The sequence below is a fragment of the Crinia signifera genome, chromosome 2, assembly GCF_055691185.1.
Source record: "Crinia signifera chromosome 2, ASM5569118v1, whole genome shotgun sequence".
In the NCBI taxonomy this organism is placed as follows: Eukaryota; Metazoa; Chordata; class Amphibia; order Anura; family Myobatrachidae; genus Crinia; species Crinia signifera.
In genome coordinates, this window is record NC_139218.1 from 262,617,586 (window position 1) to 262,633,320 (window position 15,735).

At 44.6% G+C, this 15,735-nt stretch overlaps 1 protein-coding gene across 2 annotated transcripts in view; it reads right to left on the minus strand.

Moving 5' to 3' along the window:
• Positions 1-15,735, minus strand: part of TGFBRAP1 (transforming growth factor beta receptor associated protein 1) — a 50,816-nt gene that overhangs the window by 19,933 nt on the left and 15,148 nt on the right. For both annotated transcript variants that reach the window (XM_083174402.1, XM_083174403.1), the window contains exons 3-5: positions 12,078-12,272; positions 8,227-8,381; positions 5,111-5,193 (exon numbers count right to left, since the gene is read on the minus strand). In XM_083174402.1, coding sequence (XP_083030528.1) covers positions 5,111-5,193; positions 8,227-8,381; positions 12,078-12,272 — 433 coding nt within the window. The remainder of the gene's footprint in view (positions 1-5,110; positions 5,194-8,226; positions 8,382-12,077; positions 12,273-15,735) is intronic.

The window sequence follows — 15,735 nt, forward strand, 5'->3', positions numbered from 1 at the left end:
TTGTCCTGAAGACCTAAAAAACTCCTGGACAAGGCATCTGCCTTGACATTACGGGAACCTGGCTTAAAGGTGATACGAAAATTGAAACGAGCAAAGAATAACGCCCACCTTGCCTGATGGGCATTAAGTCGCTTGGCATCCTGAAGATAGGAGAGGTTTTTATGATCCGTAAAAATGGTCACCTGAAATTTGGCCCCCTCCAGCCAATGCCTCCATTCCTCCAGTGCGCATTTTATGGCCAGTAATTCTCTATTCCCCACATCGTAGTTACATTCTGCGGAAGAAAATTTACGAGAATGGAAGGAGCAGGGATGTAACAGACCATCTTTGGGATCTACCTGTGAAAGAACAGCCCCAATGCCGATCTCAGAGGCATCTACCTCTAAGATAAAAGGACGGTCAGGATCGGGATGACGTAAGATACGAGCAGAAATAAACGCCTCCTTGAGACGACGGAAAGAGTTATGGGCCTCTGTAGACCAGCGAGCGGGGTCTGCACCCTTCTTAGTGAGTGCAACTATGGGTGCGACAATATCAGAGAACGCCGGAATAAACTTGCGATAGTAGTTCGCAAACCCCAAAAACCTCTGGACTGCCTTCAGGGTAGTGGGTTGCACCCAATCTGTGATAGCCTGGACCTTGGCAGGATCCATGCAGAAGCCCTCCGGGGAAATAATATAACCAAGGAAGGAAATACTATGAACCTCAAACTCACACTTTTCGAGTTTCGCATAAAGAGAGTTTTCTCTGAGCTTCTGTAAGACTGTTTTAACATGCATTCTATGTTGCTCCAACGATGAGGAAAAAATCAAGATATCGTCCAGGTAAACGACCACAAAAATCCCCAAAAAGTCCCGAAGGACGTCATTTATGAAGTCTTGGAAGACCGCCGGGGCATTGGCCAATCCAAAGGGCATCACGAGGTACTCATAATGACCCGTATGATTATTAAAGGCGGTCTTCCACTCGTCTCCCGCTTTAATCCTAATCAAATTATACGCGCCTCGGAGGTCAATCTTAGAAAACACGGTCGCAGAGCGCAATTGGTCAAATAAAACAGAGATCAGAGGCAACGGGTACGAATTCTTTACAGAAATTAAGTTTAACTGTCTATAATCAATACAAGGACGTAATGTACCATCTTTCTTGCCGACAAAGAAAAACCCCGCCCCCACAGGGGATTTTGAGGGCCTAATAAAGCCCTTCTTTAAGTTGTCAGTAATATACTCCTCCATCGCCTTAGCTTCGGGTAAGGACAATGCGTACAAACGACCCTTGGGTAATTTGGCCTGAGGAAGGAGGCTGATGGCACAGTCATAAGGCCGATGGGGAGGTAATGTGTCTGCCTCTTTTTTGGAAAAGACATCAGAAAAAGAAACATAAGGAGCGGGAAGTAGAGGATTGGCGAAACTTGAGACCCTGACAGGAAGGTGCAGACATGAATCAGCGCATGACTCACCCCACCGCAACAGTTCCCCTGTCTGCCAATCGAAATGGGGGTTATGTAACCTTAACCAAGGTAACCCCAGTACCACCGGTGCTAAGGGACTATGAATAACGAGAAATTCTATGCTTTCAGAATGGGTAGAACCAATGCTTAAGTCTAAGGGCACAGTGCGATGTGAAATTAGACCCTTGGGAAGGAGACTACAATCTAAACCAAAAACAGCCAACTCAGAAGGAAGAGGAACGAATGGGATGGCAAGATCCTGCACCAAACGAGCATCGATGAAGTTCCCGGCTGCTCCGCTGTCCACGAAGGCCTGGGACTCCCATCGTTGAGCCCCCAGACCTAGAAACACCAACAACAAAAGGGAATTATTGGGAGATAAACGGGACTGGCCTAAGAGGATTCCTCCCCTAACCCCTAGGCCCTGGCGTTTCCCGGACGCTCTGGACATGTGCCCACAAGGTGCCCCTTACCCCCACAATATAAACATAAACCGAGGGAGCGACGACGTGCCTTCTCCTGATTAGATAAGCGGGACGCACCAATCTGCATTGGTTCTTCAGACCCGCCCACCATCTCTCCTCCAGTCTCAGCAGGAGGATAGGAAGGCAACTCTCGTTCAGAGCGTCTCTCTCTGATGCGCCTGTCAATACGAACCACTAACTGCATCAATTCATCGAGAGAAGCTGCTGCCGGATATTGTACCAGGAAATCTTTGATCTGATCTGCAAGACCAAGGCGGAATTGGCTTCGCAGTGCAGGATCATTCCAAGTGGTATCCCCAGCGTAGCGACGGAATTCAGAGCAATAGGCCTCTGCAGTACGGCGACCCTGCCTCAGAGCCCGAATATGAGACTCTGCGGAGGCTGCCTTATCGGGATCATCATACAGCACCCCCATAGCTTTAAAAAATGCATCCACCGAACTGAGCTCAGAACTATCTGCCCCTAACCCAAAGGCCCATGTTTGTGGATCCCCCTGAAGTAGAGAGACTATCAAGCCGACTTTCTGGGTTTCGGAGCCTGAGGAGGCAGGACGAAGACGGAAATACAATTTGCAGCTCTCCCTAAAATTGAAGAACAATCTCCTATCGCCAGAAAAACGATCAGGTAGATTCATTTTAGGTTCCTTAACAAACTGAAGGCTAGCAGGAACTACTCTCCTAACCTCCTCCTGTGTCTCCACTTGCAGAGACAAATCCACCATTTGCTGCGTGAGGAGACGGACCTGATCAGAGAGAACTTGAGCTGGACCCCCTGCAGAGGGATCCATGATGGTAGAAAGGACAAAAGATACCTGAGCACAACAAGTGAGTACAGGAAGATCCTCCAGCACCGCTGGGAGATCAAGTCTTTGGTTTTTGGGCCGGTTATAATGTAAGGATTCTGGGAGTATCCCCGGCACCCTAACTCCGTTGCTTCTGGCTGGGTTTGACGGATGTGTGCGGTGCTAGGCTTCACCTGGGCCCGTCTCGGCTGAAGGGCGAATTAGGTCCTCCCCACTCCGCTACAGGCAGGTCTTAGGAAAGTACAACACATCCACCAAGGCCAGGAGAGAGCAAGGGGAAACCTAGCTGGACCCTAGTACCGGGGAACTCCCAGAAACCCCCTGGAAGCAAACTGCTCAGTAAGAGCCACAAAATGGCAACAATGCTTGTGAGATGTTATATAAGGAAATGGGCAACAATGCTTATGAGATGGTATATAAAGAAATGGGCAACAATGCTTATGAGATGTTATATAAGGAAATGAGCAACCATGCTTATGAGATGTTATATAAGGAAATGGCAATAAAGCTGACAGGTAAGCCCAATATGAAATGCTACCAAACAACGGGAAAGAACACAGGGTAACCCCTGACTTATCTGGTGAAATGATGAGAAACCAGACAAGCCACGGCAGACAACTGCGACCGCTGAGTGGCAGCTGGGCACAGCGACAGAACTCCAGACGCAGCAGGACAAGACAGGCACGGCAAGGCAGGTAGTAACAGCAAGGGAACTTCCAACCAGGAACACGAACGTAAGCAATAGCGAACAGAACGCTATAACCGGCGTCAGTGAAAGAAAGACGCCGGCTTATATTTGAAATAGCCGCCCCCGGGGGTGACATCACTTCCTGTCCGCTCTGCACAATCTTCCACGTGCAGGAGCGACTGGAGCGGAAGTTTGGGATGTTGCCTAGCAACATCCCCTGCAAGCTCCTGACGACGTGTGTTTGAAAATGGACGCCGTTCTAGCAGCGCAGAAGCTGCTGAGGGACCAGGACGGCGGCGACGCCAGGTGCGGCGCTTAACAGGCAATGGTCGGCAAATAAAACGGTAATTTTTTCATACTTTTCCATCCATGTGTACAGCTATTGGGAACGGTTAGAATGCGCCAAGCGCAGTGAGGGACCTGGCCTGAGGCATGGCAGATGAAGCCACTTAATTAAATCTACAAAATGAACACAAAAAAAATCCGAGAAACTCATGTCGACCATTTCCGGGTCAACCTTGTGCATGTCAGCCTAGATACTGTGGACGCTTTATACCAGAACAAACCAGCAAACACTGTAACTAGAGGACTCCTTATAGAAGCTGCACAGTAAATCGTATTAGAAAAATGAACTACCAGAGTCTTCCAGGCATCAGAGATGAGCAAAGAACATACACTCTCTGAGACCATTGCTGCCTCTTTAACTGATCACTGATTAAGAAATGAAAGATTTAGGAATTATACGTATCAGAGGTGAGCCTGTACGGATTTTACATGTAACATGTTTTACAGAGACTCCTTACTTCTGATTACAGCTCAAGTTTTCAATGAGGTTACAGAACATGGATCACCCGGCCAGACCGAACACTGAACATTAGTTATTCTGTTGGTTTATGCTCTGCACAAGCTACAGTGTTTTATTAAGCTTCACTTCATGGCGAGATACCGAGATAGCCTAAAGATCTTGTTGACATCATTCTATAAATGTAATGATTCTTCAAGGGATACAATTGTTAAGCATCCCTAAACCAGCAAAGTTGCCTAAAAATCAGGATACTCCTTCAATGGGTTACAGCCTGTGACGTCAGTCGCCAGCCCACGGCAGGCATCGGCCCACCCGCGTACCCAGGGGAACGCCCAGCAATTTTTTATGGGGATGCCCAATAAGAGGCTGGGCGTTCCCTCGGGCCGACCCTGTGTCCGCCCCCAGGCCCTTCCTCCCCACAGCGAACGGCCCAAAGCCGTTCTCTGACTGTGTTTGCACATGAGCAGAAATGTGCATGCGCAAACCCTGACTGCTGAATCGGCCCCACAGTGCAATTATGGCTATGGCTTATTTTGACTATGCAATTTTCCTTGAACTTTCCGGAGCCCAGAAGCACTACAAGTAGCTCATTGCATACAGGCTTCTATAAGATCAGGTGGTCAGGCTGATACATAACATGTGACCTCCCGATTCCAATCAGTGCATGAGCATTTAAAGATCAGCCAACAGTCCTGTATACACATATTTCCAATTATCCATCCGTTAACCAGATATCGGGAGATCGGGCCATGGATTGCATAGGTATCTACCGAGTTTAAGATATAAAAATTTCAGGTATTTTAATCATATAAAATGGATAAAACATTTCTACCAGTCAGACACAAATATACTGTGCAAAGCAAGAGAAATTATAGCTTACCTAAATAATTCTTTTGCTTCTAAAAACTGAAGCTGAGCAAATTCTATAAATCCAGCCTGTTGCAGGATTCTTCTGTACATAACCTGTGGAGAAATAATGTCTTCACTGTTCTTCATACTTAAAAATGGCAGCTACGCATTGGTATTGAAAAGGGGCAATTAAATGACCTACAATGTGTCGTAAGGGAATTTGTCAAGATAGGTGTGAAAATTGGTAAGCAAACATTTGAATTCATCATAATGACCTGTAATGTTTACCTTACATAGGAAATATCATTTTTTTTTAACTAAATATTTTATTTGAATTTATATAACAAATGTGATAGACGCTGGCATTTTTAGCAGATGTTTTCTTAAAGAGATGCTGGCCAGGTTAATCTACACCTCCTATGAAGGTAGAAGTTACAATGACCAATCTCTTGCCCATGTGTCTCTGTTCTGAGTGTTCACAAACCAGTCAGAAAGCTCAATGCCAGCATAAGAGTCAACTGTATTGCCCCTGATAGTGTTCTCACATGCATTTACAGATATATCTTTAAAATCCTAGGCGGCTGGAGCACTGTGCCAGCAGCAGTGACAAAAGTGAAGGGAATGGAATACTAACATAAAACATCGAAAAAGCTGTATATCTAAATAACAGACATATTGGTGATATTGCAAATGGAATTGAGGGTAAAATGTGCCTTTTTGCAGATGACACAAAGGTATGCAACAGGGTAGACACACCAGGAGGGGTAAAACAAATGATTGATGATCTAGGTAGATTAGAGGAATGGTCAAGAGCATGGCAACTACAGTTTAATGCCAAAAAATGCAAAATCATGCACTTGGGTTGCAAAAATCCAAAGACTAAATATAGTATAAATGTCACTATAATGGAAACTACTGAGGAAGAGAGGGATCTAGGTGTCACTATTTCAGGGGACTTAAAGGCAGGTAGGCAATGTAACAAAGCAATGAAGAAGGCAAGTCAGATGCTTGGTTGCATAGGGAGAGGTATCAGCAGTAGAAAGAAAGAAGTAATAATGCCACTGTATAGGTCATTGGTACGACCTCACCTAGAGTATTGTGTTCAGTTCTGGAAGCCATATCTCCAGAAGGATATAAATACATTAGAGACTGTACAAAGAAGGGCAACTAAAATGGTGCATGGCCTACATCACAAAACGTACCAGGAAAGACTAAAAGATCTTAAAATGTATACTTTAGAGCAGAGAAGGGAAAGGGGGGACATTATAGAAACTTTCAAATATATCAAGGGTTTTAACAAGGTACAGGTGGGAGACATTCTTCACAGGAAGAGGAGCAGCAGAACACGAGGACATGCACTGAAACTAGAGGGAGGAAGATTCAGGGGAAATGTGAATTACTTCACAGAAAGAGTAGTAGATAAGTGGAATAGCCTCCCATCAGAGGTGGTAGAGGCAAATACAGTAGTACAATTTAAACATGCTTGGGATAGGCATATTGATATCCTTACAAAAAAATAAGGATCAAATATGGTTTGAGGTAACATGTTTAAAAAAGGGGCAGACTAGATGGGCCAAGTGGTTCTTATCTGCCGTCAAATTCTATGTTTCTATGTTTCCAATTTAGTTCAGCAGGGGCATGCAACTAGCCCCGATACCCATCAGTTATTTGGGATTATGGTTCAATGCTTTAATTGGCTATCCCGAAAATTACCATCGGTCAAAAATCACAATATCAGACCATTTTTTTCAGGAGAGAAATGATCGGAGCTAATAAGCGCTTCAAAACCGGTTATGTAAATCAAGAAACTACACAAATCTCTGATGATCTGAGAATAGGCAACTACAAATCTATGCAATATTTTATGCAACTGAACTGCTGTATAAAAAAAATCCCTTGAGATTACTTACTAAAATTCTCTGTGCATATCCACATCTCTTTCTCTGTCCAGTAATGGGGTGTGGTCCAGCCCATTGTTACTGGAGCATGTATAAGACATGCTGGTACAAATGTGGGAGGTATTAGGAGGGAACTTTCAAATATAAAAGTATTTTCAACACATTTAAATATGTGTGGCAATATTAATGCAATATACATGCAAAAAATAAAGACTTTTGTTATCGTGTGGGTGTAGCAAATAAAACAGAGGGGATTTTGACTCATGATATCACAGCAGCTTTCAGTGAAGGCTACAGAAAGCCAAGTTGGGAGTGTTTCGCAAGTCAGCTCTGTATAGATGCTCCCCCCTCTGTATCTGGGAGGAAAGTATATATAACTGCAATGCAATGCGGTGGTGGGCACATATGCTATTTTAGGGACTTGCTAACCATGACCTGTAAGCTTAAGTATTACAATATGAAAAAATCCCTATTTTATTTGCTACATACACATAAATTTGCAATATATTTCTGTTAGTGCTGATAGCAAAAGTCTTTGTTTTATTTGAATAAACCTAAGGTGTATACAAGTCACTAGCATGTTCCTGCAGGTTGTGTCTTTAATAAAAAGTGAGGAGACCATTAAGGCTATAAGAAATGTATTATGGAAGATGGTGGGTCCAATAGTAAGGGTGTGGAGGCAGCAAGGTCGACAGGGTTCTAGGTCGACATGGGTGAAGGTCGACAGGTGTCTAGGTCGACAAATGCGTTAGCTCGACATGGGTTAATTCGACAGGTCGTGAGGTCGACATGGGTTTTTCCACTGTTTTCTGACCCGAATGTCGATTCAGTCGACATGGACACAGTTGCTAGTGAACCGCAGCCCCTCGCTATGCCTCGGGCACAGTGCCTCGCTGCACTCGGCACACTATTTTATTCTCCCACCATGCCCTAGTGGATGGTAGGGCATGAAATACCGCCTGTCGGCACATGTCAGCTCAAAAAACAGTGAAAAAACCCATGTCGACCTCGCGACATAACCCATGTCGACTTAACGCATTTGTCAACCTTGTCCCATGTCAACCTAGACACCTGTCGACCTTCATCCATGTTGACCTAGAACCCTGTCAACCTTGCTGCCTAACCTAAGTCGAGTCGACAATACGACCGTATCCCAATAGTAAGTGTAACGTATTCAGACATGTTAGGTGCAGTGCTTCTGTAATAAGCAAAAATAATAATTTTTTTATAAAAAATTTAAATCACAAACCTGAAATTTCTCCTTTGGAATATTGCGTCTAGCACCCTTGGCAAGCACAAGAGCTTCTTCTACTCTCTGGTTTGATAGAAGGTCCTGTATCTGTTTTTCCAAAGGCAAGGGAATTAGAACATACACTGCATTACCAGTGGCTACGATCACCCTCCCTGCAAGATAGAGAGAATAATAGTGATTTAGAATGAATCATTAGAACTTTGTATTTTGTAGAGAATAAGATCTCTAACGAACACATAAATAAGTTCTAACCAACTTATATGTACAGTAGCACAAATAAATTATATTTACAAGGAAAAAGCATCAGGACATAGCATACTGTAATGGAAAGCTGGAGACATGACATAGCTTTTTACAGGAGAACAGACATGGGTTCTAATGCCATTGCAAGTACAGGCTGGTGTGCTACTGTTATGTATTGGCAGTGTGGCATGGAATGTGTTTTTTTAAACTTGAACAGCCTCCTTCCTTTTGACTGGTTCCCAAAGTGTTTATAACAATACTGCTGGCTCATGGAGTTTGGATTCATTGGTTATGGTCTGTGCCAAATTAACAATGTGAAGATGTTTAGTAATGTCATTTAAATGTAATATACAACATTTCTTCATTTAATCATCAGCACAGGTGTACTGCACTGAAACAATGCGCAGATTTGCCAAGGACACTGCTGCAGGTAACTATGCATTAGCAGGTGCTCATGAAACAGGATTTCACAGGGAACATAAAAAAGTCCTATACACCTTTAATGGTTTGCAGAGAAGTGACAAGCACACTAGCCTCCTGTAATCAGGGCTGGCAACAGAAATCTCAGGGCCCGATATACGGATATCTCTGGGGCCTCTCCTTGAGCAGCGGGTTCTTATTACATTGCAGATTGAATGTGTTTTTATTATTACAAAAGAGCATATAATTAATATTCACTAAGTAATGTAATAAGGAAGGGCAGATGGGAGGTTGCAGCATTGAGAGTCATGTGATTCAGTGTGTCACATGATCACTAAGCTCCTTAGTGCAGGGAACTGGACAGGTGACCAGGCCCAGGGGGGGTTACCAGTGGGGTGTCCCAGTAAGTTCCCTTCCAGGAATCCAGACAGGCTGGTGGGTGGTTGGCTGGCGAGCCAGTGCCTTTATAAATTGGGTGTTACTCCTCCGTTTGTGGGTCTCATCACATATAATGGGCTGTTGGGGGCATGCAGCAACTGGGACAGTTATGAGGACATGCAGCAGTTAGAGTAGAGAGGGTTAAGGGCAAACAGCCGTTTGTAGACACATAAATTAGAAAAAAAAGCATAACCAGCCCGGCAGGGGGAGGGTTGAGTAGGGGTCACATGTTTTTTAAGAACCAGCTCTGTGCTTCACTAGCAGGGTGGTAACACCACAGCCAGGGGCAGGGCAGCCATCAGGGGGGAAGGGGGGACTGTGGAGACTCCAGTCCAGGGCTCAGAAAGAAAGGGGGCCCAGGACTGGAGTCTATAAAGTATAATTTGTCTTTAACAAAGTTTACATTTCCCTTGAAGCAATATAGAGGTTGAGTGCGGCCAGTGCTGCCAACACGGGTCTCACAAAGCACGCCGGGTGTTCGAGAAATGGTAGGCGGGCCCTGCCTAATTTGGCAGTCCTGGGCCCCACAATTTCTGATGGAAGCTCTGACCAGGGGACACACTTGATGGGGTCCCATGGCCAAAAAATGAATTCACTATAACTAGTCAGCTCAGACCAGGGATTCTTAGAGAGGCAGGGACTCTCCAAATAAAGCCCCCCCCCCCCCCTCTCTAGGGTACCCAAGGCCTGGGCTAAACCCCAGGGCAATCCCTCACACCCCTGGGCAGTGGTTTCCGGGTCAATAGCTTGTGTCTAAAGCAATATTGTCCTTTACAGTGGGACTATAGGTCCAAGCAAGCTTGCACTTGGAGAACCACAAGTACCAGCATGTGAGGCACTAGGGGCCACTGGTACCTATAGACCTCCTGCAAAGGCAATATAAATATAACCACACAACAGCTATTGTTATAATAATTGTATCTTCACCTTCATCTGGCACCTTTCGGCTCTTTTACATTGGCCGCCATGCACCTTCTCTTCTCTTAAAGAAATGTTGGCTTTCCCCTCTGCCGGACCACCTGCTCCTGTCTCACGCTGACTAATATAGCCACCCTGAGGGGGCGGGGCAACGACGTGGCGAGCCACTGCCATAGATTGGTTCCATGAAAATCCATTGCACATGGGGCCGTTGCCCTGGATAGTCACTGGGAGTCCTATAGCTCATGTCCAAGCGTAAAAATGTGCTATCGCCTATATGTTGGGATATATCCCCTCTCATTTTCTCAACATTTATTGATGTATCATTACAAAATAATGTATTCCTCATTATTCACCATGTTTGCTTATAAATAGTAAAAAGGATAAATATGTCAGCAACAGTGCTCTGCTGTCTTCTATGTTGACTTTCCATTTAGGGTGAAGAGCAATATAATTTCCTTTTCTTCAATACAGGCATACCCTTATCAGTTACAAAAGAGGAAGGAAACAGGAACACCTACTTCCAGAGAAATATAAACAACAACAGCAACAAGATAAAGAAAACAACCTCTTCCTGTTTCAATAACTGAAATAAAAAAAAGCTTACTGTACAACGAGTAGAGAAAGCTCAGTGTCACACTGGTTAAAAGGGTCACCCATATGATGTTGGAAATAATGCTACATTTGATATGGACTGAAATACTTTATAATGCTATTCTGACCCAAATTTTTCTTGTGCACTAAAACAGCCACTAATGTCCTAAAGAGCATTTATTGACATTACAGTTGATATCTAGAGTGACTATATGATTTACATTATTGCAAAATTACTTAAGGCCCCCATAACACTATGCGATTTGTGCTGTTTTCACCGGATTGCGGCGATCGGGCTGAGAAAATCGGGTAAAATCAGCCCAAATAGCATGTGTGACACCCGATCCGATGCATGGTCCGGTGCGCATTGGATCAGAAATCATACGCACGCAAGATCTCCCGGTCGTACCCCCTTCCGGTCGCAGGGGACAGGTATGACATGCGATGAGTCACATGCAGAAGTATCGCATGCAAAGGTTCTGGGTGGTTTAAGGTGGATTGGATAAGACTTCTCCCAAGGGAGAAGTTGCCATTAGACTTGCATTGGATAGTAAATTATATTATTGCCCCATTAAATCTAGGTGCAGAAATCACAGGAATATTTGATAGCCATAAATAGCGCTGCTTAGTTAATTTACCCCTATCACTTAATAGCTAATAATCATGTTTTTCTAGGATAACCATGTTCCAATCATCTCATTTCTAGTTAGTCTGTTGTAGTTTCATACGTATTTTGAAGTCTGGTTTTCTTGTTACTGACCAGCAGGTGAAACGTATATTACAACACACTAAAAATAAATATTAATATCATACCTTCCAACATTCTCACGGCACTAGTCGGCATTGCTGGGCGGCCCGCCCTGTGTGGGCCCAAAAGGGGGCAAGGCTATGTGGGATGGCTGCGATTGCAAAGCCTCAACCCATTTTGCTGCTGTGGGGGCATGGCCTGCGCTGTGTGAGCTGCTGGCCATGCCTCCAGCCTCCCATGAATAGACACTGTGCGCCCAGCTCCTATTCACAGCTGCTCACTGGGAAGAGCAGAATGTGGCAGGAGGGACACCCAACTGCCCTCCCCCCAACCCCCCCCCCCCCCCCCCATCCCACCGTGGGACACTGCCGGCCCAGGCAGGATGCGGGACCGTCCCCAAAAAATTAGGAACAGTTGGGAGGTATGTAATATTACTAGCCTTGGGTCATGTAACCGATAATTAACAACAGTGATTTATGGGCACTACCTTCAAAATCTTGCAGGATGATGCCTTCCTTGAAGGGAAGACTCTGTTTCTGTTGCTGGTCCAGCATGCTGTGCACTGTGATGAACTCCTCATCCAGAGCCAGAACGTATGGGAAAGATACGGCAGCTCCAATGACATTCTCCGACCAATGCACTGGGGCATGCTGGGAGATCCCAGCTACTGTGGCAAACATACCTGCAAAAACAGCAAGTAAACGGTCTCAATATGAACAGGAGAATGATCAAGCACAATATGGCAACAATAAATAGTGACAGCAGCAATCAATAATCCAAAGCAGGAAGGGGCCAGACTGAAATGTTAAATAAGGACATCTTTAGAGAGCATGACATAAATTACAGTGTTACGCTGGTGCACACTAGACTATGGGCCTTATTTAGATCTGAGCACAGTACAAATTTGTTCGGAAAATGGGCAAAACCATGTGCTATGCAGGTGGGGCAGATGTAACATGTATAGAGAGAGTTAGATGTGTGTGAGATATTTTGTTTCTGTGCAAAGTAAATACTTTCTGCATTATTTCTACAATGCAATTTAGATTTTAGTTTCAGCACACCCCACCTAAATTTAACTTAACTTTGCACAGGTTACATCTGCCCCACCTGCAGTACACATGGTTTTGCCCATTTTCCAAACAAATTTGTACTGAGCTCAGATCTGAATAAGGCCCTATAGGTGGTCTGAACCAGCAGATCGGACCGATATATGTTGTGCTATCTCCAGTGTGAACCTGCTATATAAAACTGACAATGCACGCTACGTACATGCCAGCATCGGCAAGGTTGTATGCACTTGCCGATGTCAGATCCCATCACCCAAAATATCGCTGGGGACCTTGCGAGAACCCAGCTTTACACATGGAGGGACTGAAAACAATAAGAAATGCACAGAGACCACAAAAGGTTATTGGAGTCGCACTAAACAAGCAAATTTAAAAGCTTTCGGTAAGAGTCATAGGATGAGATTCAATTATTTGCTTGCTAGCAGCCAGTAGATGGTGCCCAACATTCATTGGCTGTTTTCCAGTGTTTGGGAGCAAATGGTCAGTTGTCATTAGCTCCCATATTACCATATTTGTGTTCCCTCCAGACAGATTGTACGGATAAGTCTTTAGGTGTGCACACAATTTTATGGCACCTTGAGGGAAGCAGGGAAATTTCACTCAAAACCGGGCTCTCTTAGGGCATAACCACCAGATGTGCTAGTAAGTGCACTCCTCGCAACAACCACTACAACATTGGTCTGAGGCGGAGCTATACATTTTGTTGAACTGATAGACACCAGGTACCATCTGCAATAGATTTTGTATGCATTTTAATTACTTGAGGAAGATATAGAGGCCTTAGAGCAGGGGTGTCAAACTCAAATTCATCGGGGGCATCAGCAGTTTGGTCACCCTCAAAGGGCCGGTCCCCCAAAAAGTACAAATGACAGAAAACTTGTACAAGGTGTACTTTAAAGCAGTATGAAACAGGACATGCATATAACAATGCGATAACAAAAATGGTGGGCCATCAAACACAGAGCTATGCTGCAGAAATTTAATTCCACATCCAGTACTAATTATATTGAGGTGCAGGGTTCAGTGGTAGACAGGGACAGAAGGTACAGAGCTGCCTTAGGGATGCTAGAGGAGGTGACACCATTTTGGGAAAGACATTTTAATGTGGGCTAGCAAGATAGACACGCAGTGACTAGAGGAGAGCATGGCCTGGTGTGTAAATGGCACCCTCAGTGACAGAGATCCCCACGTACAGCGACCAGCCCGAGCTATACACTACTAACCTATTTCAGTCAGCCGCCTCGCACACACGGTTACCGCTACTACCAGCAGTCCAGCACGGATCGCCAGCTGCGTGACGTCCCAGTCCCAGCAACCAACCCCGCAGCTCCGGCGAGCAAGCGAGTGCGCGCGGGGTGGGGGGTGGGTGAGAGGAGGTGGCCTAGGCAGGAGCTGGGACACACTGCCCCTGCGTGTTATCTCCTTGCGCGGGCCACATGACGAGGTCTGGCGGGCCGGATTTGGCCCGCGGGCCTTGTGTTTGACACCCGTGCCTTAGAGACTCTTTCACATATCACGGACCATGTAACCACTCCCCAACTCCCTTTTACACACTTTATACTGTATACAGATGGTAACAAATTTCATACAATTAACACATACTGCTGTAAATATTTTGAGAAAACAGATTAATCCCCCATACACACAGTTCGATGTGGTCTATTTTTCTATTCGATTTTGCTTATATAAGCAAAATCAAATTAAAAGGGAATCAAAAGGAAATTGAGTGCATTCTATTTTGATCCGATCCCGATACGGGGCCCATCGAAATTGAATAAAAAAATAGACTATGCAGACAAGACTATATATTACAGATCTGTACTTCATATTCCAAATGATCTTGATCAAATCGGGATAGAATAGCAAGGCAAACGGATTGTGTGTACACCCCTTAAGAGAAAACGGTTCCAAATAGCTAGATAAACAAAAACAGATACAGTACAAATTTTGGTACTTATGTAGTATCTGGGCGCCCGATTTTTTGATTGTATGCCTTAAGTGAAGGCATACAATCAGATGCGATGCGATATCGCATCGCATCGCATGCAATGCGATGACCCGATTTTTCCATAGGATTCAATGTTAAAATGGACTGAGTCCATTTTAACATGGAATTCAATGGGAAAAAGGGGTCCTTTTCATACCCCTACTATCCAAGTGGGCATGGAGTTGGATATAAACCTGTGGCGAGCGTAGCGAGCCACCGAGCCCCACGAGGGGACACAGAATACCGTCCGCTCACCACGCTTCGGGCTCGGTGGCTCGCTACGCTCGCCACAGGTTTATATCCAACTCCATGCCCACTTGGATAGTAGGGGTATGAAAAGGACCCCTTTTTCCCATTGAATTCTATGTTAAAATGGACTCAGACCATTTTAACATTGAATCCTATGGAAAAATCGGGTCCATCGCATCGCATCCGATTTGGTCGCATGCGATGCGATGTGCCCGATCCGACCCGATTTCTAAATCGGGCGCCCAGATACTACATAAGTACCCAAATTTTTAATAATGTTAACAGAATGAGAAGTATCCACTGTATTCTCTGGGGGCTATCCAATATCCTGATATCCAACACCTACTGGGGGTAATCCCCAATAACCTGCCATTGGAGACTGGTTCTGCTATTAGATATTAGGACATAGGTCCAGAAAATAATCCTGAATCATGTGTTATCGCATGAAAATGGGCTATTCCTGATCCCTTATGACCATTGGGCAAAAATCATGAAAAATAGTCTGTTTCAGCCAGGAATTGGATACCCCCAATATTGTTTTCAGATACAATCTCCTCACCCAAACAATTAGAATACGGGCTCTTATTCAGATACTAAATATAGTCTATGTAGAGATTGTATTTTGCTCTTTAAAAAAATAAAATAAAAGAGTATGAACAAAGTTAGCTCACTGGATGCACACCCTATTGCTGAAATATGTTGCTATTTACTCATTACCATCTCACGTGCTGCTTTTTATAGCACTTGCTTGGTTAGCACAGACAATATTTTACTACATTCAACCTTCTCTAAATATTACGTTTAGTTCAGCTACAGATATGCACCAACTATCCAGGTAAAGC